The sequence below is a fragment of the Neopelma chrysocephalum genome, unplaced genomic scaffold (genome assembly GCF_003984885.1).
Source record: "Neopelma chrysocephalum unplaced genomic scaffold, ASM398488v2 Primary Assembly neopelma1_44, whole genome shotgun sequence".
Classification (NCBI taxonomy): domain Eukaryota; kingdom Metazoa; phylum Chordata; class Aves; order Passeriformes; family Pipridae; genus Neopelma; species Neopelma chrysocephalum.
In genome coordinates, this window is record NW_020897703.1 from 19,075,037 (window position 1) to 19,101,937 (window position 26,901).

Genomic DNA, 26,901 nt, shown 5'->3' on the forward strand with positions numbered 1-26,901 from the left:
CTCCCTCCGCCCTCTCTCGGCTCCATTTCTATTTCAGGGAGGTTCAAATAACACCTTGACCAGCTGTCGGGCCGGCCCGGCGCAGCCGTGGGCGAGCGGGCTGGTGGCTGCCGGGTCAATGGGACAGGGCTCTGCCTGGCTCCAGGGGACAGCTGGAGACACTGGCCCGTGACGGGGTGGAAGGAATCCCCTGGTGCTGCCTTACGGCAGGCGGGAAGAGGAGGGACGAGGCCGAGAGCTCGGTACTGGGGTGACAGGAGGACACAGCCGGGTGGCCCGTGCCCCGCAGCGGTGCAGAGAGCGATGGGGGCGGGCCGCTACAGCTGTGCCGTGCAGAGCAGCCTGGCTCCAGCCTGGCCATCGCGGGTGCTGGCAGCAGGGAAGGGAGCAGGCATCTCCACTTTCGGAGGCTATTTTCAGGTGCTGGAGAGAAGCCGAGGAGAGATGAGATTGTCACCAAGGAGACCGGAGAAACAGGGCCCAGTGCCGGGAAACGGGGGGCTGCAAGGAGAAGGGAAGGAAGGGCTTTCTGTAAGCCCCAGGGCCCACACAAGAAGCTCAGCATCTCCTCTGGTCCCCAACAACCTGCCCAAGCGGCCAGCATCCAGCTAGCAGGCTGGGGCAACGTAACCCTGTACCAGCACCCAACCCTTCCTCCTCCTACTGTAAGGCTGGACTGCTCTGTTCCCCTCGGTTACAGGTCCACAGGAGAGTCCCTAGGACATAAGGCAGTGATGCTGGGAGCTGCTCCTCCATGCAGGGGGGCACACACACCTGGCCCCCAGGGCAGCAAGAATTACCCCTGCTCAGAGAAGGACAGGGAAAAAGGGGGGTGGTAGCACAAAGCCACCCTGTCCAGAGCCCAGTGAAGTCCCATGGGAAGAGCTGAGCTGCATCCCAGACACAAAGAGATCAGGGAAAGAGAGACAGATGAGAACAAGGAGAGCAGCTGAGTGTTAAACTTTAATAAAAATCCTTGAGAAACAAATGGAAAATAGAGAGCAGAGTCCAAGAGAAGAGCATCAGCCTGCAGTCCACACACATACGCTGTAGGGCACACCAGAGAGCCAATGGGCTCGGCTGAAGGATGTTCCATCTCTGGCAGCCCTACTGTCCCCATAAACTGCAGCCATGCTGCTACACATGGTGTCTGTTGAGCAGCAATGTGTAAGCCTGAGGTATCCCCCAGGGCCCGATGCTGGGGTAGGACAGGATGTTGGCACAGGCATTCAGAAAAGGTCCCAAGCCCTGCTCCTTCCAGAGGAGTGGGGTACTGATAGGGGACTTTTCTCCAGGGCCCAGGCTGCAGCAGGGCAAGAGCACACTTGGCTGCCAGCAGCTCAGGACACAGAGACACAGGCAACCAAGGGCTCAGCCTATGCTGGTTGGGGACAAGAAGGGCAGGCTCAGCCAGCTCCTACGCAGCAGATAAACCGCCATGTCAGGATTTAAAAGCAGCTTAGGACAAAGGCCTGACAAACCCCACTTCCTCAGGCTTTGCCATTTGTTTTGAAAACTGAAGTCACAGCTCTCCTGTTTGCCCAGTAAAACATCCCTCTCCAAAAACAGCCCCGCAAGCAAGTGTGCAGTGCAAGGGGCTCCCACAGTCCTTGCTCTACAGAGCCAGCTCCCATCTCTTCCTTTGAGGTAGGTTGATGTGTCCCCAGTGGCTGCCTGGTCACATCACCAGGGCGGTGTCCGAGAGGCAGCCAGAAGGTCTCTGTTTGGCTCCACCAGTGCACTTGTTGAGAGGTAAGCTCTGAGTAGGGCTGGGCTCCAGGCATCTTGTGAGGTCCTCACCAGCTGAAGGGAGTTGCGTACTGCAGGAGAAAAGAGATCCTATGCTGCTTAGCGACAGTGAGAAAGGACCAAAAGGGCCATGGTGCAACATTCATCTGCAGTATCATGACACACGAAACTCAGAGATAGGGCTGCCAGGCTCACCTACTCCATCTCCCATCCCAGGCAGCACCACTCACCCCAACAGATATCCAAAACATTGATGGGACTTCAGAACCACAACTTGATCTCCCCGTCTGAATGTAAACCCAAGTCCATCCTGGTCTGGGCACAGGAATATGGATGTCCTTTCCCGTAGGAAAAGGGATGTGCAGCCCCTCCACTTTGGGTCAGCCAGACCCTATCCTTCACCTCTCTGCAGGAAGCTCTCAGGGCCAGTAGCCCAGCTTTGCTCAGGGAAGCTGGCAGAGTGCAGCAGACCTGGAGGCCTCACTGCTCCCCCAGTCCATGCTGCAGCTGAGAGCCTCTGCTCACTGCTAACCACATCAGTGCCCACAGAAGTGGCACAGTTCCCTATCAGGGGAACATCTTGTCAGCGTGTCCTGACCATGACAGCCCTGAACATTACTCAATCTGGCTGTTCTGGGCTTCACTCCCATCTGAGCTGGGCACACAGTGCCAAGGAGACATGTTCAGACATCATGCCAGACCCACCAGTTGGCTCTCCAGAGAGCTGAAGCTGGCTTCAGAGCCTGCAAACCAACCTGCTCCTCTCCCCTTAAACAAAGCTACTCTCCCTGCTGCCAATTCTCTCCAAGGACACTAGTCCTAAAGCCACACTGTGAACACCATGCTTGTCACAGCCAGTGCAAACTCACCCCAGTCTGCCCAGTTCCAGTTTGCTGAAGCCATTTGATTGAATGCTACTCTTCTGGAGGAAGAAAGACTTTGGCAATGACCACTACAGGAGGAGAGAAAGACAACAGAATGGCTATTTAAGTCATGGCAAAAATCCCTCAAGCCTGCTGTGCTCTGCCATAGGCTGCCCTAGAGAGCTTCAGCTAGAGCTGCCTCTGCTGCACATCGTCACTGCCACCAGACTGTTCCAAGAATAGCAAACAGAGCAGTCTTTGCTCTCTGCCTAATGAATCCCTCTGCTGAAAGTGGGAGTAGAGCATCTCGAGGTCAAGAGTGGGTTTCTTTCAGTGCATCAGTCTGCTGTAAGGCACAAGAGTGGCAGCCGGAGATGACTCCCTCGCAAAGAGGACTAAAGGGCAGGCCAGGTGCCAAATATGCAGGGCCGTACCCAGTGCACCCAAGGATATTCAGATGCAAAATACTTGTAGATCTGATACACTGTTCATAACTTCACGTTAGTGGGAAATAGGGCAGCATGGGTTTTTCCAGACTCCCGGAGGCCTTGGCAAAGAGAGAAGAAGGAGGTAAACAGGTAAGGCAGGAACCAGAGGAAGCAGAACAAGCAGGCTCTCTACCCAACTCTGGCAGGCAAACGCCTCTCTGACTACCTTACCCACAGTCATACGCACCATCTGGGCAAAATCTGTCCCTGTCCCAGTGTGGTACCCTTTGACACACCAGTTCTTCAGTAGCTCCAGACCTGGGAAGTGACAGAAGACAAGAAGCGAGAATGAACAGCCAGGTTTGCAAAGAGTTAAGCCTTCCCAGCTTGGAGCATGTAAATATGCTGCACTGACCACGCAGAACATGCTACGCAATAACTACTTGAACACGTGCCTGACCGGCAGCAAACGGGGTAAATCAAGGGCGTTCACCCTTTGTATGAGTAAACACCAGCACATGGGCTGCTGCAGTGCCTGCCTTCCTCCCAGGGAGCCAAGACATTCCATGCAGCAGGCTCAGTGAAAGAGGGAAACTGGGGCAACACAAGATTTGCCAAATTAGACCAGATTGGCTGTCCCCCTGAGCCCAGTGCCTGCCAACGGCAGCACCTGATTTGGGCTGCACCGGTGAAAGTTCCTACAATGCAAATGTAGAGCAGCTTTGCTGTCATCGGCCTCTTTCCCAGAGGAGGGCAGCTCAGGCAACCTCCTCCTTACACAGCACTGATCAGCTGCAGCATCCCAGTGTATCATCTCCTCCCTGCAGGGATTCATCCAGAGCTCAATGTGGACTGAGACCTGGTCTCCATCCCTGACAGTGGGACCGAGCTCATCACTGGTGTGACTGGAAGGGACCATTCCTCTCACCACACGCAAGACACAGTGCTCCAGAGCACAAGAGAGGTCATCTTGAAACAGAGCCATGTGTTTGACTGCACTGACCAGAAATAACCCAAAAACATTGAGAAATCCGGGGCTGCTCCCATCCTGTTTTTTTTTTTAAGAGCCTTCAGGTCACAGCAGAAGCTAAGGTGCCTTGAGATTTAAGAACCAGAAGAGCAATGGCCAGGTACTTGATGCTGTCCAGCTGGGATTACTGTGGTTTGCTATACGATACCAGTCCTGGCTATAGGAGAAATCCTTGCTGTCCAAACCCTGCTCCTCAGTGACCTGTCAGCAAGCCCAAGAATCTTGTAAAAAAAAAAAAAAAACCACGTGTTGGGGCTCAGGGGAGTGGGGCAGCTTGGACACCCTGTCCTCGGTCTGTGCACCTACCCAGGCTTTGCACCTTGCTGGCCAGGGTGAGAGGAAGGCATGAAACACAGGGGAACAGGAAAGGGACAGGGGAAGTTGGGTTCTGCTCAGAGGTGAACAGCAATTAGTGGGTAGAGTAAATCCGCTCACTGGGCTGCTTTGGGGAAGCTGGAGCACTGAACCAGGACCCTGGCCTAAGCTACAAAGTTCAGGGTAGCACTTCAGTGAGAACGATGACAGGATCTTCCTTCCAGCTGACGGGAGAGCATCCAGCAAAGGTATTAGCGAGGCAAAGTATGACACATGCTGACAGCGCAGCTGGAGAGGGCTATGAGGTTTCCATCTCCCTGTGAAAGACTGTTACTGACCCCTTTGATATTTGCTTTAACACCAGTGTAAAGGGACAAAAGCATTTTTCTTTTTTCTCTGCATGACAGCCAGGCTGGGAGCACACATACGGACACCACAGTGGAGGGCCAGCTCCTGCAGAAGCTTATCCAACTAGATCAGATGTTGGACAGAGAGGCCTGAGCCACAGTCTCTTTCTTTTTGTCCACTAATCCATCATGCTAGACCTCATCGATTCTCTCTCTCAAATAGCCTCTACTGTTACCGAGACAGCCTTGGGTGAGAAGGAATTGGTCCAGTCACCTCATTAAAGGATGTTTTTTATTAAAATACAGAACTATGTCCTGGAAAGGTGGAAATGTTAGCTAGATTTCTAGTGCTTAGGAAAAATTTCTGTCTGCATGCTGACAGTTTTTCATCAATTAGAAAGCTGCAGGAGACCAGGGAATAGGCCAAATTTTTCCTTCCCTTCCCAGATCACCTGTAAGGAGCAAAGATAGGAACTCCAGCTGTTTTTCCCTCAAAAGAGGCCAGAGCTACAGGCTGATGTAGCTAATCCCAGCCTCTTCATCCCCAAGGCACCTAGAAGTGCTGGTGCAGAACAGCCATCACCTCTTTTCAACTCAGAATAAGCTTTTTGTGACATTTGAAGCAGTCTGGGAGGGTAACACTTTTCCTACTGGTTAGTGTGCAGGCAGGCAGCTCCCTCTGAACATGCGTAGCTCAGAAGCCTCCCACGACTGCCAGCAGGCAGCCTGCCTGACTCAGGTGGCTGAGCCAGGCTTTAGGAGGGCAGTTACCTTTCTGTCTATTCAAGTAGTATTTGAGCTCCCACTGGGTCACCAGGATGTTGAAGTAACGAGGCTGCTCAAAGAAGCGCAGGTACCGCATAGAGATGTGGCTGGGGAACACCCTCTCGAACTGCCCACGCCGGGAATACTCATCCTCTGTCTCCACCAGGATGCGAACATCATCTGGGGTCAGGGTATCCAAGACAGAAGAATAAAAATCCTGCAGACAAGAGCAACCCAGGGTCAGGGAGAAGTATCTCTCAAGCAGAGGTCTCCATGTGTCTGAGCTCTTTGGGGCACAAGTCACATGGAAACTGAAGGACTCTAGGCTTAGTGATAACATCAACACCGCACAGAACTGAAGAGATCCCCAATTCTGCAGCCCAGTCTCTCTCACACACACTGCCAGGAGGGACACAAGGCCAGCAGCCCTGCTAACCTGCATGGGGTCAGCAGGTAAAGGCTATAAGAGCTGCACAGAGACATAAGGAGGAACAGGCAGTGCTCAGGCTCTGTTTTGGGGACTAGTGGGCAATGCGCCTCTCAGCACACACTTATTTATATGTACAGATGAGTCAGTGAGACACTGGCTTAAGCAAAACCAATTTATTTCTGATCAGTGATCTTGTAACCCACTGGAGCCTAAGTGTGCCCCATCACTTGGCTGACCTCAGAGAGGGACACAATATGAAGAGGGACCAGGGATAGACCTGTGGGACTGGTGGGGACAAGGGTTTGGGAGGATGGTGCAAGTATCAAAGGAGAATGTTTCATACCTGGTCAGGTATCTTCTGCATCAAGTAATAGGCCTGCTTCATCTTCTCTGCTCTGAAATGCTCAGACACTGGCTTGGGCTTCTCCTTCAAAGCACTGTCCAGACTGAGAACACAAGAGAGGTAGAGCATTTAAGCAAACAAGACAAAGCCCTGCTATGGCAGACCTGCTCCCACCAATTTCTGAGAAAGCAGTGACACCCTCAGAAAGATGCCATGGAGGAGAGAACACTTTCTCCAAGGATTTCACTAGTTCCAAGATCAGTGACGCACCCACAGCCGTGTCCATCAGCACAGGACCCAGGAAGGCTGTGGACAGGGAAACTGGGAGGACTCTGCCAGCTCCTCACTAAGGCATTTCAGTGGTCCTTCATCCAAAAGGTGAACCATCACTTCACACTCACATAGGATGCAAGAGGGTCAAAGATACACTGTGACATGATTCACAGCACATGAAGCCTGGGGGGATCTCATGTTTACACTGCACTTGGAACACAGGTTCCTAACTGCAAGCACAGGGATGGGGGTACAAGTACTCAGTACTGGTACTGTACAAGGAAGTAGAGAACTCCTAGATCAAAAGCTTCCTCTGGCATCCAAGAACTCTCAAGACTTGAATCCAACTCCAGCTCCACATGCCATGGGAAATCCCAGTCTTTGTACTATCTGACCAAGAACCATCTGAAGTATTCTAAGCACCAACTGAACCACTCAGGGATACCAGAGTCTGGGAGATACTTCTTGAAAACCTTTCGACCAAGCTATCAACACAGCTTTTTTTGTTCTGCTGCTGCAAAAGTTATTAGTTGTGTGCAGATTGAAACAGGGGGAGCAGAGCCTCGAGGCTGTGCTGCATGGTGCTCAGGGAACATACAGATCTACCGGAATTAGGCCCATACGCAAAAAGACCTTTCATATCCTTCCCAGGGCAGGAGATACTATTAAACAACCTTGCCCTGGATGCAAGAACTCTGGTAATGCATCATCTGAACCATGTTAAGGATTCGCTTAATCCCCTGCAGTCCCTCCGAGGACACCTGCCCTTCAGCACCTCTATCGGAAGCCACAAACCAGCGTGCGAACAAAGCACCGCAGATGAGCTGGCGAGAGCTCCCCATCTTGAACAGGCCCATGCTCCAGCTTCTCCCTTCACTGAAGGCACAGGCCACACAGAGGGCAAGAGCCCCATCTTTTGGTATGCCCACACATCACTGCATGCAGGTGCTCATCCCAGCAAGCTGCTCCTTCAGTGACATATGGTCAGCAGCCACTCTGCTGCAGGGAACAGACTGGTTTCCTCCCAGTCATTGGGTTTGAAACCAGGATAAGCCCTAGTTGTGGTGAGGAACAGGGGCCTGGGTGGACACATGCCCAGGAATTAACCTTATGCAAGAAACAGTCATGTTAGCTGCAAGGTTAAGACTGTGCACACCCCTACCCATAGGTCTGCAGCCCCCAACAGCAGCAGTCCTGCCTAAGGAACTAACCAATCCAGCCCTTGCAAAATAACAGCTGCTCCTCTTGCTCAAAGCAGTGGCACAGCAGTTCTGGTAAGTCAGAGGGCAAGTGGATCCAGCCCCAACAGAGCCAACCAGCATGCCCAGCAAAGCTTTCTAAGCTGCAGATGAATGCTGCTTTTGTAGGCAGAGAGGACTTTCATTCCTGCAATCTGGAGAGGGAAGCTTCAAGCAAACTGAGAGGCTGTGAGGCTCAGCATCATATTAGTTCTGGCAGGGGGAAAGACAAGAGAGCTTGACTAACTGCAGAGCAAGCACAAATTACATTGGCCTCACTTCCAACTATGGACCTGCAGAGAGGGCATAAATCCTTCTGCCTTGAAGAGACTGCAGAAACCAGATACCCAGGCAATGATGCAAGTTCCTTGGACCCACATCTGAAGGACCAGCAAGCACAGGCTCTCAACAGCCTAGCATTTGCTGGGCTCTAAGTAGCCTCCCAGATGAAATCTCTCAAGAAAAGCCTGCCTCTCTGACAGAGAAGGGGGCTGACCTGCAGGTAGAGCTACTTCTTGTCTCTGGCCTTGAGGCCACGCTGTCCATGCTGGGCAGAACAAAGCCGGCAAGGTTGAGAAGGTCTCGAATCATCTGGCCCTTGATGCTCACATCCAGAGGCGAGTTGGAGTGGAGGCTGCAGAGACAAAGCATAACAGCAGTTTGAGTGACAGACTGGAGGTGCTGAGGCCCATGGCCCTGAGATCAATCCCTGGGTTATTACTGACCAGAATACAAACAGCAAGCAGCCTGTCCCTTGCCTAATCACAGTTGGCCATGAGACACTGAGAGAAAAATCCTGACAACAGCTCTTTGAAAGGGGAGTTCCCCATCAGAAATGGTTCACTTTTCCATCTCTTCCCAAATTTGCTGGAAATAGGCAAATCCATTCCCAGAGTCCTGTGTAGGACCATGGCTCTGTGTCCAGCTCATGCCCATCCACTCTTGCCAGCAGGAAAGGCCATGCTCAGTTACACCGCAGTTCCCAGCCGTGTCTGCACAGCTGACACTGCCTGGCTGGGTGCTGTCAGCAAGGAAGAAATGGTGCATGAGGCAGTGGAATCGCTGATCACTTTTGCCCACGCAGAGAAGAAATCTCTGCCATCACCCATTCTGTACATGACACATCCCTCCTTGGCCTTCCTTTTTTAACGTATTCTTCCCTGGCTCTAGCTGGAGCATGCCTAACAAAGCTTTCTGAGCTGCAGATGGATGTTGCTTTGGCAGACAGGGAGGACCTTCATTCTGGCAATCTGGAGAGGGAGGCTTCAAAGCCCACAGTCTTTTAGCACAGGGTACAGGGGACATCACAAGCCAAACTCATTTTGTGTTAAAGGGAAGGCCATTATTCACTCTGCTGCAGCTCAGAATCTGCTTTACCTTGGGGAAATATTGACCTCTAAGATCCAGGGCTTGAGGTTTTCATCCAGCATGATATCAAACCCAAACAGCTCATGGCAACAATATGGCCGGCGCACGTACATCTTCACAAGGCTGTTCACATAGGGCTCAGATCTGCAAGCCAAGGAAAAAATGCTTATTTCCAACAGTCAGACAGCAGAGGTCTGGCTGTTCACAGCACATGCTGACGGTTCTGGAAGCATAATGCAGCCACATGCTGCAAGATCAGGTAGGTGAGAGACCGACACAGGCCTGTGAGCTGCTACTGCTGCACTGTGTACGGATCCAGCACTGCATCCTGAGCATCCCTACTCTGTCAGGCAGCATGGATTGCTGAACACAAGATTCATCCTGCACCAGGGACCATTCTTCTCAGGCTCCCTGGCAAAGCAGGGGAGTGGGTAGCAAGCTGGGCAGCACCGGGCATACCACACCCTCCTGGCCTGCAGGCAGGCTCAGGAAATGTAAGGTGTATTTACCCACTGCAGCATGAGCATACATAACAGGATGAGAGGAAGAATCCAGACAGAAATACTGAAGCCAACAGTGGTGATACCATTTCAATTAAGAGCAAAAGGACCAGGCTGAGAGGGGACTGGAGAGCCAGAGGGGTCAGGGTGCACCGCACAGCCAGCCAAAGAGCAAGGCGTGCCAGGACTCACGCAATGATGGTTTTGATAACGATGTCCTTAATCTTCTCCCAGATGGCCTCACTATTCACTCCCTTCTGGGTCAGGTAATTCCAGAGAGCTTTGAGTGCCCTGGGAGAGAGAAAGCAAAGGAGGTAGCTCTGTAGCCCCTTGCTGCAAGGAGTGAAAGCAACAGAGGAGAGCCCTGACAACACTCTTCCCTGGCACAGCCATCCTCCTGCCGTCCTCAAGCCCCTCAGTTGCTGCCCTCCCCAGCGTGGCCCCTGGTCTTGTAGGCCCAAGCTACTAGGAACATAAATTTGTCCCAGCATGGTCTCAAATTAGCACATGAGCAAGGTAAGTCAGGCCCACATCTTCTCTTCCCTCCCCCTCCGTGTCCTCAGCAAACCTCCCCTTCCTGCAGGCCTTCCCCCGCAGCACTGCAAAGCAGCTCAGCAGGAATCCAGCAAGATCCTGAAAATGTTTTAGCTAAAGCCATTTCACCGAGGCTTCGGGGGGAGAAGAATTTTTGAAAAATGTGGGGAACAAGATGGTATGGGGGAGCATCTCTGCTTTTATAGGAGTTTTCCACACTACATTGAATGCTGCAAGCTACCCTGACACTGAGCCAAGGATGCTCAAATATTTCTCAAGTGAGAGCATGTGGCTAATGGCCAGGAATCCAAAGGTCATGCTTCCTGCATACAAGATGGAGTGGATTACAGCCACACTTATCTTTAACATGAGAGCAGCCAGCTTTGACTTGCAATGGCAGTACAGTAAACCCACACAATCCCACCCTCATGCGACTGCAACTGCTGGGAGGCAACAAACTCTGCTAAAAAGTCCCAGTGGAGAAACAGACCACTGTGCAGCAGGTCCCGGTCTGAGAAAGCAATCTGACCACAGCAAACCACTTTCTGCAACTCCCTTTGAAATGCAGTAGCCCTGTTCAGGCTGCGAATTGAGAACTCTATCCTGCACTATTTTTAAAAGGGTTCAAACACTACCATGGAATCAGAGGCAAGTGCCCGGGGCTTGCACCCGTTCACCCACAGGACAGCAGGGTATGGGAACTCCTGCAAGACTGCAGCCCTCCTTCCAAAGGCCTAGAAATGGCACCACTGCTCCTATTCACACCGAGCAGCACATAAATTAACATTCTGCACCAGGGCTGTCCCTTTTTCTGGCACCACAGGGAAGTCAAGAGTGAGATGGGTAGAAGTTTCCATCTAGCCAATTTAAGCATCACAATTACCCATTCAATTTCTAACAGCAAAACCAATCAGATTCTGCTTTAACCACATCCCATCGCCCCCACAATAGGGCAAAGGAATGAATGAACACAGATGACTGCAGCATTGGAAGCAGGAAATGGCACAGACACAGGCAGGATGAACAGCAACCACAGCCCAAGCAGCAGTGGACAGGATAAGTCACAAAGCAGGGAGACCATCCAGATTCCATTGACGCTAACTCATGCTAAAATCACTCAGCTCTTTCAGTTTCCCCAGTGGGAGCAGATGATACAGAAAGCAAGTTCAATTTTTGGGTAGGAATACTGAAAAAAGTCTGAATTAACAGGAAATATAAAGAGTTGCCCTGTGCCCTAAAAGCAGTACCTACCATTTGTGTCCCTGACAAGCAGTCTCATCCGAGTTGGACTTATACTCTGTGTTCTTCTTGTTCACACTGTAGTTGGTTAAGTGCACGAACTTGTTGCTGAGGCTCTCCATCGAGGAGGAGTACCTGGAAGAGGCAATAGGAGCACAAGCAGTCTGAGACTGAACTGGCTGCCCCCAGGTCCATCTCAGACCACTCTTAGCCGCCCACCAGCCCTGCTGCCTGAAGCTCTCTGACCCCACAGGCCCAGAGCTCATGGACAAAACATGAGACAGCACAGGCTTCCTTGGGACAGTGGAACGTAATCCCACCCTCACAGCGTGTCCTTAAGAAAAGGCCAGAGCATCGGTGAGCAGAAGCACTGCTGGAACTGCAGTAGTCTGAGGCACATAATGAAAACTAGAAGAAACATCTCAGATTCTGGTGTGCCACTTTTATGCAGAATGAAGCACAGACAGCATGTTTCAAGAACTGCTTTACACTGAGCTCATCTTGCATTGGGAAAGGTGGATGTAGGCAGCATCCTCTCACATTCCCTTTCAACACTGTCACCTGCAATGACCTCGTGCGTTTCCACTCTGCTTCTTAAGCAAGCAAGGTATAGCTTTTAGCATCACCATCTAGGGGATGACTCTCTCCTACCACAGCTGAGGCAGGTACCACAGCCACACATGCCCTGGCACCAAGGCAGTCCCAGCACCACTCTCCTGCACAACCTACTTGCAGCTGGCAAAGCGGACCAATCCATCCTTGAAGAGGTAGACCCTGAGGGGATCATAGCAAGTGACGTAAACATAGATCCTCAGGTCAAACTTCTTCCCGCCAATGAGGTAGGGTTTGTGCAGATACCTGCAGGGGCAAGTAAGTTATGATTTTCATGTGCAGGAACATCTCTAACCCCCAACTCAGAAGGCTTGGTAAAACAAGGGATCAGTGTAGAAGCCCTTTTGCACAGCATTTCCAAGTTAATCACATCACAGTCAAAATGAGAGAAAGAGCAGCTCTCCTATGCATGGGGAGTTCCTACAGCACAGGAGCAGTGTTCCCTTTTGTTCAGTTCCATTTTGAAAAGATTTTCCCCAGCTCTAAGGCACAGTAGTTTTTCCACACCCACAAGACTGATCACAGTATTCAGGAACATCTAAGACATGCAGTACAGCACAGATGGTTTGGTACAGTGAGCAGAAACAGTTGGATATTTTAATCCAAATCATTTGATTATTCATCCTAGAAGTTCATGATCTCCCATAGGAAATTTATCACTTTGCATGAGAAGTGGACAGGGAGAACAAACAAGCAAACACAGCAGTTCCCTGTCTGCCAAACACTGCACAGTTTTCCTGCCCTCAAGAATCTTCCCAGAAAGCAGCATCAAACCAAGACAAGATATTCCATTTTTCTGCAGAAGGGGAAGAAGATTGACAACTCTGTTAATTCAAGAAAATCCTTTTACCAATATCTATACATACTGAGGTTCTTACTGAACCATTCTAACTTGGATAAGAACAAATCTTTGACAACTGCCACCTCTTCCCTGGGACTTGGATAAAGTTTGTCTCCAAACACGCCAAACCCCAGAGTAGAGAGCAGTGGGAGCCAGATCACAGCAGAGCCAAAGCTGTTCACCTGCCAGATAGAAGCTCCAGAAAGCTCATGAAGCCAGTTTATATCCGAGACCTCAAATATCTACGCAAAGACAGCAGCACTGACAGCTGCAGCTGACAGAGCCAGACTTCCAGCAGCAGGACACCCAGGCAGTCTCCAGAGAAATCTCAAGATGCAAATCAGGTGCTTCTGCTCTGCCATACAGTGGCATTGGCCCAGAACTGGCCAAAGAGACCAGTCACTACAAGGTCCCAGGCTGTGTGTGAACCATGTTTTTTCCTTCACTCACCTCTGTACTAACAGCGGCCTCCTTTTCGGGAGCTGGCTCCATTTGTGGATGACCTGGATACCAATGCCTCTTGCCGATGCTGGCTGCAAAACACAACCAAGAAGGGATCAGATCTTCTCCCTGCAGCTACAATGGGACAGAAGGTTGAGCTCTGCTTTACACTTACTGGTTTCACAATCCATTTCTGTCTGCTAGCTCCTTCCTCCCACGCTTTCTTGAGTAATTTGATGTCCTGTGGCAGGATGAAGGACTGAGGGAAGAAGTTAAACTCCTTTTTCCCACAGCGAGCCTGCATCTTCAACAGGTTGCGCCACAGACGGTCTTTTCTCCCAATTTGAAATGAGCCGGGGAAGTGGTTCAGCTGGAAAGGAACCCAGATGCTATGACACCTCCCTGCTTCCCCAACTCCTTGTCTGCCCCTTCCTACTCCCTGGCCAGAGGATACGTCCTTTCTGAATCCAGTGCAGGGTGACACTCTTTGCTCCCCTCCTAGGATTGCACCCAAATTGATTCCACCTGAAGCTCCTGAAGCTTTGCAGGGACAAACCACATGGTTTGGAGCATCACGGCTCTCCAGAGCAAACAGGTACTTGTGATAGATACCAAAACTTTGGTCCCTCACAGGCTCCCCAAGCACGAGCCACACCTGACTGTTTTGTGATCTGAATTAAGTACATCCCCTCTGCTGCACTGGCAGGGAGGGCACTGCCCCACCTCTCAATTCTGCCAGAGGAAGGACTGCTTTAAGCAGCAACAACTGAATTTAGACAAGCTCACAAGCGAACAGAATTTGGCTACAGCCTCAGCCTGTGCAAGAGCCACAGTAGAGAAGCTCACCAAGCTGTGCCTTCCTCTTGGGCTCCTCTCCCAGTTCTGGAAGGGACACTGCAGGGACAGCCTGCACAGCAAACACCTGGCCCTGAGGAGAGGGGCACCCAATTTGTTTCCAACACACTCTCCATGCACGTGAAGGTCAGCCCAAAACATCCCCTACCTTTTGGTGCTCCCTGATGGCTCTGAAGCTGGGAGATTTCATGTGGTGGCCCCAGCAACCCAGCCAGTCATTGCTTTCTGTAGGAAAAACAGAAAAGTCCAATACCAAGCATGCTTCCACCCATAACACCCTCTCAACCCACCAGCACCCCATCTCCTGGGGCAGGCAGAAGCATGCCAGGGATGCTGCACAGCTATAGTACAGAGCACTCATACTGGCTATTGCATGATTACCAACCCTGAGAACTCTGGCTGTGGTCAGAGAGGATGGCTTCTTCTTCAGCACACGGGGACAAGGGGCAGCAGTGCTGGGGCTGGCACCAGATGATGGCCAGCCTCCCTACAGTGGCAAGCCAGAGCAAAGCTGCCCCACATGCTGCCTCAGCTTCTGACAGTCCAGGAGTAAGTCCTTGTGGTCCGTACCAGGGACAAGCCAAGAGGGAGATTAGGCCCTGCCAGGACCCACAGAGCTCGGGTACTGCAGATCAGGCAGGCAGAAATGGGAACCCAGCATCTTGCAGTGCCAATCTTGTATTGCTTCTGCTCTACTTTTCTCAGTCATTTTGCCTTCTCAGGCTCACAGACTGGAGGTGAGGAAGGACACAATGTTGCCACCCACAACTTACTTTTGCTAACTCTGAAGTGGGACCTGCAAACAGTTTGCTTCACAATGTTTGGTGTGACTCCACACATTTTCCACCGCAGCAGCTTCCTCTGCTCCCAAGGCAGCTTTTCCACTAGGAAGGCAAAAAGTTAAGGATTGAAGGAAAACAAACACAATACCTGGATTTTCTACAGCTGCAAGGTTCTTATGATTTGCTGCACAGGTACCAGGCCTGCAAAGAAGGGTGCGTAGCCGCCGTTGCAGAACTAGCATGGAGCAGAAGACTCCATAGCTGGGGGAGATCCAGGACACTGGAATTTAGTGGCAGCGTGAGTCATGCTCTAGGCTATGGAAGCAGTATAATTTACTCCAGTCCTTTGGACCTCAGAGCAGTGCTGGGTCTCATCATGGGAGGGGTGAAGGGCAGCCACTCCAGCCAGCTCCCGGCTGTGTGCTGGCACCGCCTGCTTCCTAATTAACGGGCTCGCCAATCTCACCCTGCGTGGCAACAGACCCTGGCTCACCTGTCTCATCCCGAGTACTGAAGTAGATAGTTGGAGGCACATTAGGGAATAAACTGCAGACAAGAGCTGGTTTGAGCACTTTTTCCTGAGCCTCAGCAGGCTGGGCCAGGCACTTGATGCAATTCCTAGGAAAGATGAAGCGGGTGGCAGTTGGCTAAAGGTGAAAAGTATCACAGGGAGGAAGGGGGAAGCCGGAAGGAGCCTTGATCCTGGTATCAGGAATTTGCACCATCATCGTAATGTGGAACAAGCAATGGGCATTAAGGTCAGTAACCCAGCCTGCAGCGATGAGGGGATGAGCTTGCAATGAATGCACCCACCAAGTAAGCACTGTGAGGTTTGTGTTTTGCTGGGGCAAAGGAGTAGAGGTTTTTACACGACAAACCATATAACCTAGCTCATGGGAACAAGGAGTGGAGATTGTAATGCATATGATTTAGCTGTTCTAACCTCTTGGTTTTGGTGTGTTTCAGGGAAGAGGGCTGGAGTTTTACCCACTGTATGTACACCTTAACACAGCAAGCCCCAACACTGGGAAGGAAGGGTAGAAATTGTACCATACCTCTTAAGGTTGTGATGAAACAAAAAGTAAAGTTTGCAATGAACATATATTCAAATCTATGCCACTGCAGCCAGTGCAAGAAGCCACACTAGAGCAATCACTAAGGAACAAAGAGCAGCAAACTAAAAGGAACCACAACACACTGTCTACCCAGTCTCACAGGCCACCCCTTGCCTCACTAAAGGGACTGAGTGTAGTCTGTGGCAAAGGGATTGGAAACCAGGATGGGGGAAGAAGGGGTGTTTTCCTTATGTCCTTATGTATATTTTTTTGTGTTTTCAGTATCAGAATCAATAATTAAAAGTTTGTTAATTGGCAAAGGATTATATTAATTAACATTATCTGGCACAAAACTGGGTTTGCCCGCAACAAATTGAAGGCGGGAGACAGCTGCAAAGGCTTCAAGGCCAGCCCAGCACACAGCCTGCGCAGGGAAGTGGCCAACATACTTCCCTCCTTGCTGCAAGAGGCATTTGGCCCAAGCCCTGCTTCCCCTATATGCCCCAGAGGCCACCCAGCCACATCCTGCCAGAAACAGCTGCTGGGCCAGTTTACATCACCTCTGCAGCACTTTCACAACCACATATGCCCACCCAGAGCCCTGCAGCACCCTGAGGCTCAACACTTGCTCACAGGAAGCCTTGCTTGTCTCCCAGGTTAGTGATGACATGATAGCAAGCAGCAAGCTGTTGGGCAGACAGCAAAGCCTGAGGCAGCCATGGTGCAAGACCAGCTCCTGTTGCTGCATGGGCAAGTAAAGGTCACACAAAGGTCTGCCAGGAGTCACAGAGGCAGGGCTCAGATGACCACAGGCTGAGCAATCCTCCCCAGAGAAAGATCCTCACATAGCCTAAGAAAAACCCAGGCTCCAGGACTTGTTTCTAGGATGCAATGCTGAGACACAAGACCACAAGAAGCTTTTGCAATCTCTGGCTCAGGATGCTTCCACTCTGCTTCATCTGCCAGGCACTGATACTGCAAGAGTACAGTTTAATCCAGTAAACCTAACCCAAGAACTGGCAGTGCTAGTGAAATTAAGACCCATGTTTTGCTGCAGTGTATGCACACTTAGCACTTTGCAGGCTGCTGCCCGTAGCCAGAGAAGTAGCTCTGGCCTGCAGTGCACCAAGGAAACTCACTTTGGCTGGGAAGTCTGTTGCTACCTTGTCTCCATTATCCCACATGCTACACATTTCCTCTGTCACCAGGGAGGGCAAAGATGGACAAGTCTGGATAAATATGCCAAGTTCAATGCAGTATTTACAGCTACTAACCTGGATACAAGACTCATGGAGCCATTGGATAACACGTCAGTAACAGAGGAAGCATCCGAGTCACCTGCAGGAAGGAACAAACTCAAGTTTTGTCTCTGTGAGGAGTGAACACACATAGAGTTAGGAAGGGAAGAGAGAAAACAAATGCTCCAGGGGACAGAGCCTTCCAGCTGCCCCAAATCCTTGGATCTTGGGTTTTGCTCACTAATTGGTATTGTAAAAAGCAGGGAAAGGGGCAGAGCTGACAGCCCTACACAGAGAGAAGATGAGTAAGTTCTGTAGCAGCACAGTGGCGAGCCCTAGCCTGCTCCCCAGAGGAACCCATGCAGGAACCCTTGCCCTCCTTGCTGCTACATCACTTTTGGGTTCAGCACATCCTGAAATGACAGCATGAATGTAAGACAGGAGGACAGCTGCGCTCACCCCCAGACCCCAGACAGCTCCCACACTCCCAACTTTGAGGCATGGAGCAGAGCCCTCCCAGGGGAACCAGCACTCACTGTCCTCATCCTCCTCCTGACTGCAGCTCTCATCCAGGCCATCAGGAAGTTCTTCCTCTGCTTCATCCTGGGGATGGCTTGGCTCCAGCAGTGACTGCTCAACAGTGGCACTGGGACAAAGGACAACACATCAGAAGGAATGGCACATGCTTTCTAGGGCCAAAAAAACCCAGAAGCTCATGAGGCAGCATGAGATAGTGTGGGCAGGGGAGTGAGAGCACTGCCCTCTCCAGTGCAAGCACTCATCCCAAGCTAGCAAGATGGAAAGGCCCCAGAGCACCCTGAGAAGGAACATGTTCCAGAGCAGCCAGAAAGCAAGAGGCACAAGGACACCCCTTCCCAGCAGGAGAGCAGGAGCTCCATGTCCTTGCATCAGCTCTGTGTTCCTTTATGAACCCATGTCTCTGACTAGGAAAGCTTGGCTCGACAGCAGGCTTCACTCAACATACTTGCAGAGCCTGCCACTGCAGGCATGGCCCCATGACTGAAAAACAAACTAGAAATGCCATACAGCAATTCCATGCTGTGGCTGATGGAGAAGGTGGAAGGGCTTGTGTCAAGCTGGGGGGGGGCAGGAAGGCTACCACACCAGGATGCCACAGTTGGGTTTTGCTCAGGGACACAGCCCATGGTAATCCTTACAGCCACCCCTGTACTGCCCACAGTGCATCCTCTCCCAAAACACACAGACACAATGGCTAGCCCAGCCCAGCCTGCCACAGCCTCCCTCCTCCTCCTGCCTCTACTTACTCAAGCTTTCCTGGGACCACAGCCTGGACCCACTTCTTCTCTTTTTCCAGTTGAATGGTGGACATCTGTTTTGTCACTTCGGAGACGGCACCGACGTGCAGAGGCTCAGCTCTCACCACCCGATTCCCCGCACGCGGGCTGTGCACGCCCACGAGCCGGCAGTCAGAGGTGCCGTCGAGAGCGGCAGCGCGCGAGGCCAAGGGACAGACGCTGACCCGGTTAGTGCAGGCAACGGCACCACTGGTGCCCCTAAGGCTCGAGTTACTGTTAAGGCGATGGCTCCCCCGCTCCAAGTTCAGAGGAGCAATAGTGTCTTTCGGGGTGAGCTGCGCTCCAACATGCTGCCTCCTCCTGCTGTTCCAGTTGGACAGGCTGCCCACCTTTGTAAGGCCAGAACTTTTGACTTGGCACCCAAAGCCGTTGCGTGCGGCAGCCTGACTGGTTAGCTGCTGCACAGCCTTCAAGAGGCTTTTCTCTGGTTCCTTCTCTTTTGAGCTGTGAACTCTCTTCTGAGTGTCCCGCCATGAGCACTGGTCCTTCCTGAGGACAGCACTGCTTGGCACAAGGGTCAGGGAGGGGACCATGGTTTTCTTCAACACAAGGTCGCTGTTCGTCACTGCTCCATTGATCAGGCTGCTAGAGAAGCTGTCTCCATTGCCCCCAGAGTGGGGCCATGAGGCAGCAGGAGAACTGTGGGATTTTTCCACCTTTTTGATCTCCAGTGACTGCAGAAAAGGCACTTTAGCACTGCTTGGACGTAGGAAGGAGTTGTTATTGAGCACTGGTCTATAGGAGCTGGCAGCCTGCTGACCTGAGCTGAGGGCAGAACCTTTGACCCCAGTCCCAGACTGCTCCTCCACCAGCACAGGAAGCAGGCAGGGTTCCATCAGCAAGGAAGACATCGCCCTTCCTGTGGCAGAGGCAGTGCCAGGAGGGCTTTGGAGGGTGTCTTCAGTGGGCTGTGCGTGGCATAGTGATGGTGAGCACAAGAAGCAGGATTGCTGCAGAGGGATCCCTGAGGGCAGCAGGATTCGATCCTGGAAAGCACTCACATACCTCTTTAAATTCCAGGCGGGTTTTGCCTGCTGCTGAGAGAGGCGCCAGGCCCAGCACGGCTGAGGTCTCCCAGCCTGAAGGGTGCCTGACTTGGGCCCAACACTCTTCTCCTGTTTGGGGCCCAGATTAGCATGGTCTGGTCCTGAAGAGGCCATGTAGAGCCATAGCACGTGAGGCACAAGCAAGTCAGTCATCTACAGCAGCATCTTTGCTGGCCTGAAACAAGAGAACAGCATGAAAGGCACTGTTACCCTGTCAGGGCACAGCACCCAGCCCAGTGCACCATGAGGAGAGCAGGGTGAGCTGCTTTTCCTGCAGGATGAAAACCACATCTCCATCTGCTGAGCTCACCAAGAGTCTCCCCAGACCAAGTCAAAGAAGAGCTGGCATCTCACATGAAATCAGAGGATGCAAAGGAAACTGTAGAGAGGGACATCTGCAGGAAAGCTTGTACCCTGCAAACATGCAGGGGTGCCTGACCGCCAGCCAGGGCCATGGGGCAGCAGCCCTGTCTGCAAGGAGAGGCTGCCTGCCTTGGACCCACACAGCTATTGGAGCCCACTCTTACAGGTCTGTGTCTCCAGACTGCACCATATGCTCCACTACCAGCTCTCCTGACTCCACCACAAGCATCAAAATGTCTGCTTTTTTTTTTCTCCCCATTCCTTAAAGCTTCAGCTTCCAAGGTTACACAGCTAGGTGAGAACCTCAGCCCTGCTTTTAAAAGGAACATTTTTCACCTTTGTAACCCCAGAGAAAGGCTCAGTGAGGTCTGAGGGCATCCTAAAGAGCTCAGTGCTGAGAAGGCAGCAAGGAGCAAATGCAGGGCTGTTCTAACATCAACATCTCGGTTTCCAGCAGAGACTGGCAGTGCTGTGCAGTCATGTTCCTCCCCACTGCAGTCCTACAGAAAAATCTCCTGGAAGGAGCAACTGGCAGACTACAGAGCTGCAGACATAAGTGTCCTGAATCCTCCTAGAATGAACTATTGCACCACACCCGCAACATCCTCTTGCCTGGGGAGAAGGGAAAGAGAAAACAAACCATGAGCCAGTTATTTGTCTTGCTTTAACACATGCCTGGAGGGCCCCTGGATACAGCTGCGATAGGAATTTGTATTCCAAGCAGGCTGGCTGGCTCTTCCACCTTCCAGCTCTCATATGCTTGCATGTTTTTTTTAAAAAAAGAAAAAGTATAAAAAGAAGGGTAAGCAGAGCATCGACCATCATCCTCTTGGTTTTCTTGCAATACACATACACACTCCTGTCTCACCTGAAAGTCAAGCCTTAGATGCAGCAGTTAAAGTGTAGCTTGGAGACCCTGAGGTTGCTCTGTAGCACTGTGATAGAAGCTCTCACCACCACAGGGCTGGGTCAGACAGACCTACACTTGCCAGACCTCAACCTGTGAATCAGCCTCAGACTCCAGCACATACCAGGTCAGCAGCATCTCAGAAAGAGGCTGTACAACATGGAACATCCCATGCAGGATCGCAGAGGAGCTACACATTCTCAAGGAGAGATGCTACCCTGCCAAGCTCTGCAAGGAAAGTTCCAGAGCCACTCCATACCCACAGGGCTGCACTGTTTGTTAGCACTTGTACAGTCAAACTGTGAACTCCTGATGAAGACAGGACGTCTGCATCCTTATGGGAGCTGCAGCCCAGAGGAACTCCAAGTCCCAAAGGGAAGTGAATCCCACAACTGAGATGTACCGCACTATTCGACTGCTACCCAATCTGCCCCCGGCAGCAAACCTGGCTGTGTTGTGACATTCACAGCAATTAGCACAGAGCAAAGAAGTTGTGGGTCAGATGCCACCACCTGCCTGGCTCAAGTTTCCCCCAGTAACCAAGGGAGCAAAGCTCAGCTTCCACACACTACCCCCTCAGATGGTCAAAAGCACACTCAAACCACAAATCGAACCTAGTACACCAACGAACTAGGTGTGAAAGAGCAAATTAAAATTCAAGGAGGAGAATGAAAGTCTTCCCGGTGTCCCTGCCTAGAGGGGACTGTCACTGTGGCATCACAACATGCCCTGCCAGCTTGGCCACTGCCTGTGCTCTCACCCGGCTGTCAATGACCTTGCAAAACCAGCCTGCAGTGAAAGCCATCTGTGCCTCATCTCCACCCGGCTTTACAGCTATCAGTGGATCATCCCACTGTAAAAATAAAAAGTGATGGGGCCTAATGAAGCTGTAAAAAGGGATGTGGATCTTACAATCAGCTTACACACAGGTGTGAAAATGCCAGAAGCCCTGTGTGACCCCAATCTGGAGTAAGTGCCAACAGCGGCACAGATGTGACCAGCACAGACACGGGGGGGGTACTGCTGGCAGCTGCTGGGGTGGAAATCTGGCCATGGCATGGCCTCAGCTGCCACTGCCTGGAGCCCAGCCTCATTGCAGCACAGGGAGAACATGCTGAACTTGTCTCTCTACAGGGCAGTTTTGCCATGGAGTTGCTCAGTCAACACAGGGCAGGAGTGCACTGGAAGCTGTGCCTACATAAGGAAGGGAAGAAGCAGGGCCTTTAGTTCAGCTTCCAGGTGAGGATGGTGCCAGCCAACGGCTAGTAATCACCATTTCCCCATGGAGACACAGGAGCTCTGAGAGAGGGGCAGGAAGGATGAAAGGAAGATGCACCCACATGGAGCAGGTGAGGATGCATCCAGACTGGCAGAACCAGCCCATGCTGCCTTGTCTTTCCCCCTCTGCCCCATGTCCTTCCCTGCATCCACCCTTCTGTCCCACCTGCACACCAGCACAGTCACTCCTGATGTCCACCTGCAAACCATCTCCCATGCTCACTGCAAGGACAGCGCGACAAAGCAGCTGCTGAGCATCCAGGAGAACTGGTGGAGATAGAGGCACCTTCACATGCCAGGCTATGGCCACAACAGGGCAGCAGCTGCCAGATCTCTGTGGCTCTGGGCAGGAAAAACATCATCTGCCTCAGGGTAAATCCCTACTGATTACCAGTCAGGGAAGTTTTCCCTTTACATTTAACTCAAGTCAGAGTTTTGGGGTGGAAGAAGGTCACAGCTTAATGCAATCTCTAGTTCTGCCAACCCAACCCTATGGCAAAGGAGCTGGTATCCATTCTGCAGCTCACAACAGCAGTAAAACTACACTTTGGAATTTTATTGTAGAAACATGAGCTGGGAAAAGCCCAGGATAAACTGGCCAGGCTGGAATTCAAACCCAACCAAGTAATTAATGGATTTTGGCTTGGACTTACTGACCCACAATACAGAGGCCAAAGTTGTCACTGTTGGAGTGACCGTACAGCTGCACTTGCTTACGACTATTTTGCTAGCACCTTTTATTGCCACACAGCCTGCTCAGAGGCTTCAGGACATCAGCTGGAGCACTGCCACAGCCTGTGTGAATGTCACACCACAGGCACACAGGGCCACCACACGCCCTGGCCTCTGTGTACCCTAGCATATGTCAGTGAAAATCATTTCTTCCAGCCTGAGCCCCACTGTGGCATGTGCTCCCCTAATGGCAATGTGGCAGCTCTCTGCAGTCCCATTCCTAACAGGAAAGGACAAGATCATAAGAGCCCGGGTGTCACAGGAGTTTGGCTCGGGAGGTTATTTTAAACTCAGCTTGGTGACACACTTAAAATAACAAGAGCTTGCAAATGTATGCGCTGCGAGCTGACCTGATAACATGCTGTCAGCCTCACACAGCCCAAAGTCACAAGGAGAGGAGGTTAGACAACTGTAATTGCTATTGTTTTCTATGCCATTGCAGGGTGCAATTTCTGTTCTTTATGATTAAAAGGGATAACATCTTTTTCTAAATGAGACTCGAGTTCACATCAAGTTCCTCACTCGAAGCTCTGGGGCTTTTGATTAAAGCTTGAACAAGCAAGTTAACAACAACACCAAACAGGTAGGTTTTAAACTGAATATATTTCAAAATAAGGGTTTGTACCCCTTCAAAAAAATTTAAAACTTTGAACAAGTCCAACACCATTGATCTGAAACCAACTGATTGAGTGCCTAAAGCTGCTCCAACACCTGGTAGCTAGGTACGAACTTGTTGTTTCAACAGCACGGAAACAGCCCCCCCCCTACATCAGCTCCAGGAAACAAATTGCCTCAAGTGCAGTCACACACTGAGACAAAGCAATGTCCGAGTTCACCCACAAGTTCAATCTGAAGAGCAAAGGGTTCTGCTGGCCACAAGAAGTCATCCATGAGGACAAAACAGCTCAGAGACAGTTCAGCCAACACAAAAATGACAGTGGTGCAGGGACCAACAGTCGTGCTGCTTTGCCACACAGTTAAGCACTGTTGTTCCCTCTCAGCTCCAGTATCATCCTGCAGAACCACATTTTGGGTGCAAAACAAGAGGATGACAATTTCTCTCCTAATCAAGACCACAAGTTTTTGCTTGGCCACTCAGGTCAAAAGATACCAGTGAGAAACCACCCACTATGGGGATGCATCAGCAAATTCCACCTGCATCCTAGGATTACATCTGTGCCCAGAATTTGCGCTGGGGCTAGTAATTTCCATTCAACAGCTGCAGTGCTGAACTCCACTCCACACTGAACAAAGGAGGTATGAGAAGCGAATGGCTGCTCAAAATGAGCCTTTACCTAAGCAGAATGCTGCCCTGCAAGAGAAGCAGAACAGCTCCAGTGTTCACTCCCATTCCTGAGGTGGAGGCAGACCTCCTCAGGGGCAGCAGGGCGCTGGACCAAGCCGTGGGAGAGCTGGAATCCAGCCACTACCTCACCCTGTGCTGCAGCAAATGCCTCCCCCCATGCACACACAGGCTGGGCTGGGGACTGAGGGCTCTTGTGTTTGAGTTCACAAGGGACTTTCCCACCACTCTCAGGGCACTGGAGCACAGCGCCAGATGATGTGAAGGATTCCAGCATCCTTAGGCAGACAATCCAGGGCTGCAGCTTTGCCATGGAGAGAGTGCACCAGGGACATCTAAAATAAAGGGCTGTCTCAGTGCTCACACCGGGAGGGCTGACCTGGCTGTGACCAGACAGTGTGGGGGCCATAGCAAAGGGCAAAAGGTGCAGGGTGTGGAATCCCCCAAGGACATCAACTTTTCTCCCTGGCAGATTCCCCAGGCCCCAAAGTGGACACGCTGCACAGTGACAGTGGACCACGAAGCTCTGTTTCTCCAGCAGTGAAGCTGGGAAGTGCCTGCCCTTGCTCCCATCCCTGATTCATTCTTTCTCATCGTATGGGCTATGGGAGCAGTTGTACCGCAGCGTAAAACAAGAGTAGGGAAGCAAGTCTGGGTTAAAAGCAACAAGCTAAACCATGGGGTGTTTAACAGCATTTCACCAAGGAGGTCTAAAGCCCCTTCCTGAAGATCCAAACTGAAGGGACAGCAACTGAGCTTCACAATGGGAGAAAAACTACAGGAGAATTACACAGCAAGACTTGTGAAGACTTTGGCCACCAGTGCAGGAACTGACAGGTGGTCAGCACAGCTCCGTCTGGTCTTAGGCAGTCTGGCTTTTACTAGAGAAATAAAAGTGGAAGATTTGGAGTGAGTGGAACAAGTATAAAATATCAACACATAGTAATGAGACAAGAACTACTCAATTAGTTCAAAACACATAAATTCTTTGTCCATCCTCTGCTCTTGATACTTTTTACTGAAACATATCTACAACCAGGAAAAAAGGTTCCCAGGTTTGTCTTTCAATATATGCTAAGGACACTTCCAAGTCCATGACAGGAGTGGGAAAAATTCCTCTGGAGGCACTGCAAAAAGCTCACTCCATACAGCAATCTCTCAGAGCTCAGGAGTGGAGAAGAAACAGAGATTCAAGTTGATAAGAAGCTGCCAAATACTTACAGACTTGATGCCCAGGACAAACCTAGGAAATGCTAAGGAGTGACATCCAGCCAGGATGGCACAGCAGCCAAAGCACGCGACCTGTGTTGGTGACATGACATCACACAGGCACCATTATGTGGGGACAGTGACATTTGTCCCCTCAGCTTCTCCTCGAAAGGTGATCCCCGCTGTGCTGAGAAGGGCCTCAGGCATGACTGAGGAGTGGGAGAGGCCAATCTGTGTTAGAGACCTAATGCAAAAGTTAACGACTGCAGCAAGGCAGCAATGCAAGAACAGAATGCTACTATCTGCTGGGTACAAACTCTAAGAACAAAGGAAAACTTATTAGATAAAACTGTAATCAGACCAACAATTCACTGTTTATTCCCCCAAACTGTTCAGAACCCACTAGGTGTCACCTACTTGTTCAGTGAGGAACATACCACAATGAGCAAGAAAAGTAGCATCTCAGGGAGTCATGGAGGCAGGGTTTTGATGTGGAGCTGTGGTGCTGAACTCTGCCTCCCATGAGCTACCCACAGCCCAGCTAGGCAGGGTGACAGGAGGCTGGAACAGTGCTACAGGGCTTCACACACCTGTGCCCCTCATTCTCAGCCCAGACCCTGGAGGTATTCAGGAAACACTCCAGGCTTGTTTCAACTCAGCTCTGCCTTTCGCCTATCAGACCCATCAGCTTCTTTTTACAACACGAGAGCTGTCAAGCCAAGACCCCAATGGAAGGGGTCCAATGAACAGCCAGGCTGCCCCATTGCCCCACTCCGGCCTGGTCAATCCCAGCTCCAGCCTCACAGCTGCTCCAAGTGCCGTTGGAGAGCTTCCCTGAGACTGTAGCTGGCTGGGGAGCCAGCTCTACTCACTCCCTGCCACTCGCCCAGGGAATACGCTCTGTGTCTCATTTCTCCAAGTGAAAGTCTTTGAGGCCAAAGGTGCTACCAGGATGCTCTGTACTGCTCCAGGACGGCCTCACAGGCCGCCAACCCCAGCATTTCCCGCCACAGAGCACTCCCGAGTGGGGAATTGAACAAGGCCACGGCGAGCCCCGCGAGGAGGCCCGGGGGGGGAGCACGATGCCTCCTCGGGGCTGGGCACGGTGGTGGAGCAGGAAGGGCCGGGGAAGGCAGCGGGGGGCCAAAGGTCGTATGTCCCGGTGGGGGGACCCTGCGGGTGGCACTCAAGGAGACACGCATGCCCCGGGGAGCAGGACCCCGGTGCCGAGGGGCCCCGCCGTACTCACCGCCCGCCGGACGCGCCGGACCCGCCGCCGCCGTTACCATGGGGAGCCGGCGGGCCCACGTGACTACACCTCCCGGCAGCCCCCGCGCCGCAGGCTGCATCGCCCCCTGGCGGCGCGGCGGAGCGGGCCCCGGGGTGGCATCGGGAGCTGCCGGGAAACGGGCGCTTCCTTAAGGAACGGGCGGGGTTTTTTTTCTAAGACCGGCTTCCCCCGGGGGTCGCCCCTGGTAAA

At 51.7% G+C, this 26,901-nt stretch overlaps 1 protein-coding gene across 3 annotated transcripts; it reads right to left on the reverse strand.

The window, feature by feature from the left end:
* Positions 1–944: 944 nt before the first annotated feature.
* On the reverse strand, positions 945–26,747 carry TTLL4 (tubulin tyrosine ligase like 4). Of its 3 annotated transcripts, none has more exons than XM_027678850.1 (19): positions 26,671–26,747; positions 18,533–19,804; positions 17,783–17,892; positions 17,283–17,346; positions 15,447–15,571; positions 14,945–15,055; positions 14,320–14,396; positions 13,492–13,686; positions 13,326–13,408; positions 12,152–12,280; positions 11,435–11,557; positions 9,842–9,940; positions 9,159–9,293; positions 8,278–8,415; positions 6,271–6,373; positions 5,504–5,714; positions 3,288–3,358; positions 2,619–2,701; positions 945–1,820 (listed from the first exon to the last, which is right to left on the reverse strand). In XM_027678850.1, exons 2-19 carry the CDS (start codon positions 19,780–19,782, stop codon positions 1,679–1,681), a joined length of 3,249 nt encoding a protein of 1,082 aa, XP_027534651.1. In that variant the 5' UTR covers positions 19,783–19,804; positions 26,671–26,747; the 3' UTR covers positions 945–1,678. The 3 variants fall into 3 exon arrangements, with proteins under 3 accessions (XP_027534651.1, XP_027534652.1, XP_027534650.1); XM_027678851.1 differs by lacking the exon at positions 26,671–26,747 and adding an exon at positions 26,200–26,653; XM_027678849.1 differs by lacking the exon at positions 26,671–26,747 and having other exon boundaries at positions 18,533–26,653.
* Between the last annotated feature and the right edge of the window lie 154 nt (positions 26,748–26,901).

What these genes read in the sequence shown, in the direction of transcription:
- TTLL4 (XM_027678850.1), bottom strand. Translation starts at nt 19,782, where the DNA reads ATGACTGACTTGCTTGTGCCTCACGTGCTATGGCTCTACATGGCCTCT. An exon ending in GAGGTCAATATTTCCCCAAG is followed by an intron (nt 8,416 to 9,158) that starts GTAAAGCAGATT and finishes TTGTCTCTGCAG; the next exon opens with CCTCCACTCCAACTCGCCTC. An exon ending in CTGGAACTGGGCAGACTGGG is followed by an intron (nt 1,821 to 2,618) that starts GTGAGTTTGCAC and finishes TTTCTCCTGCAG; the next exon opens with TACGCAACTCCCTTCAGCTG.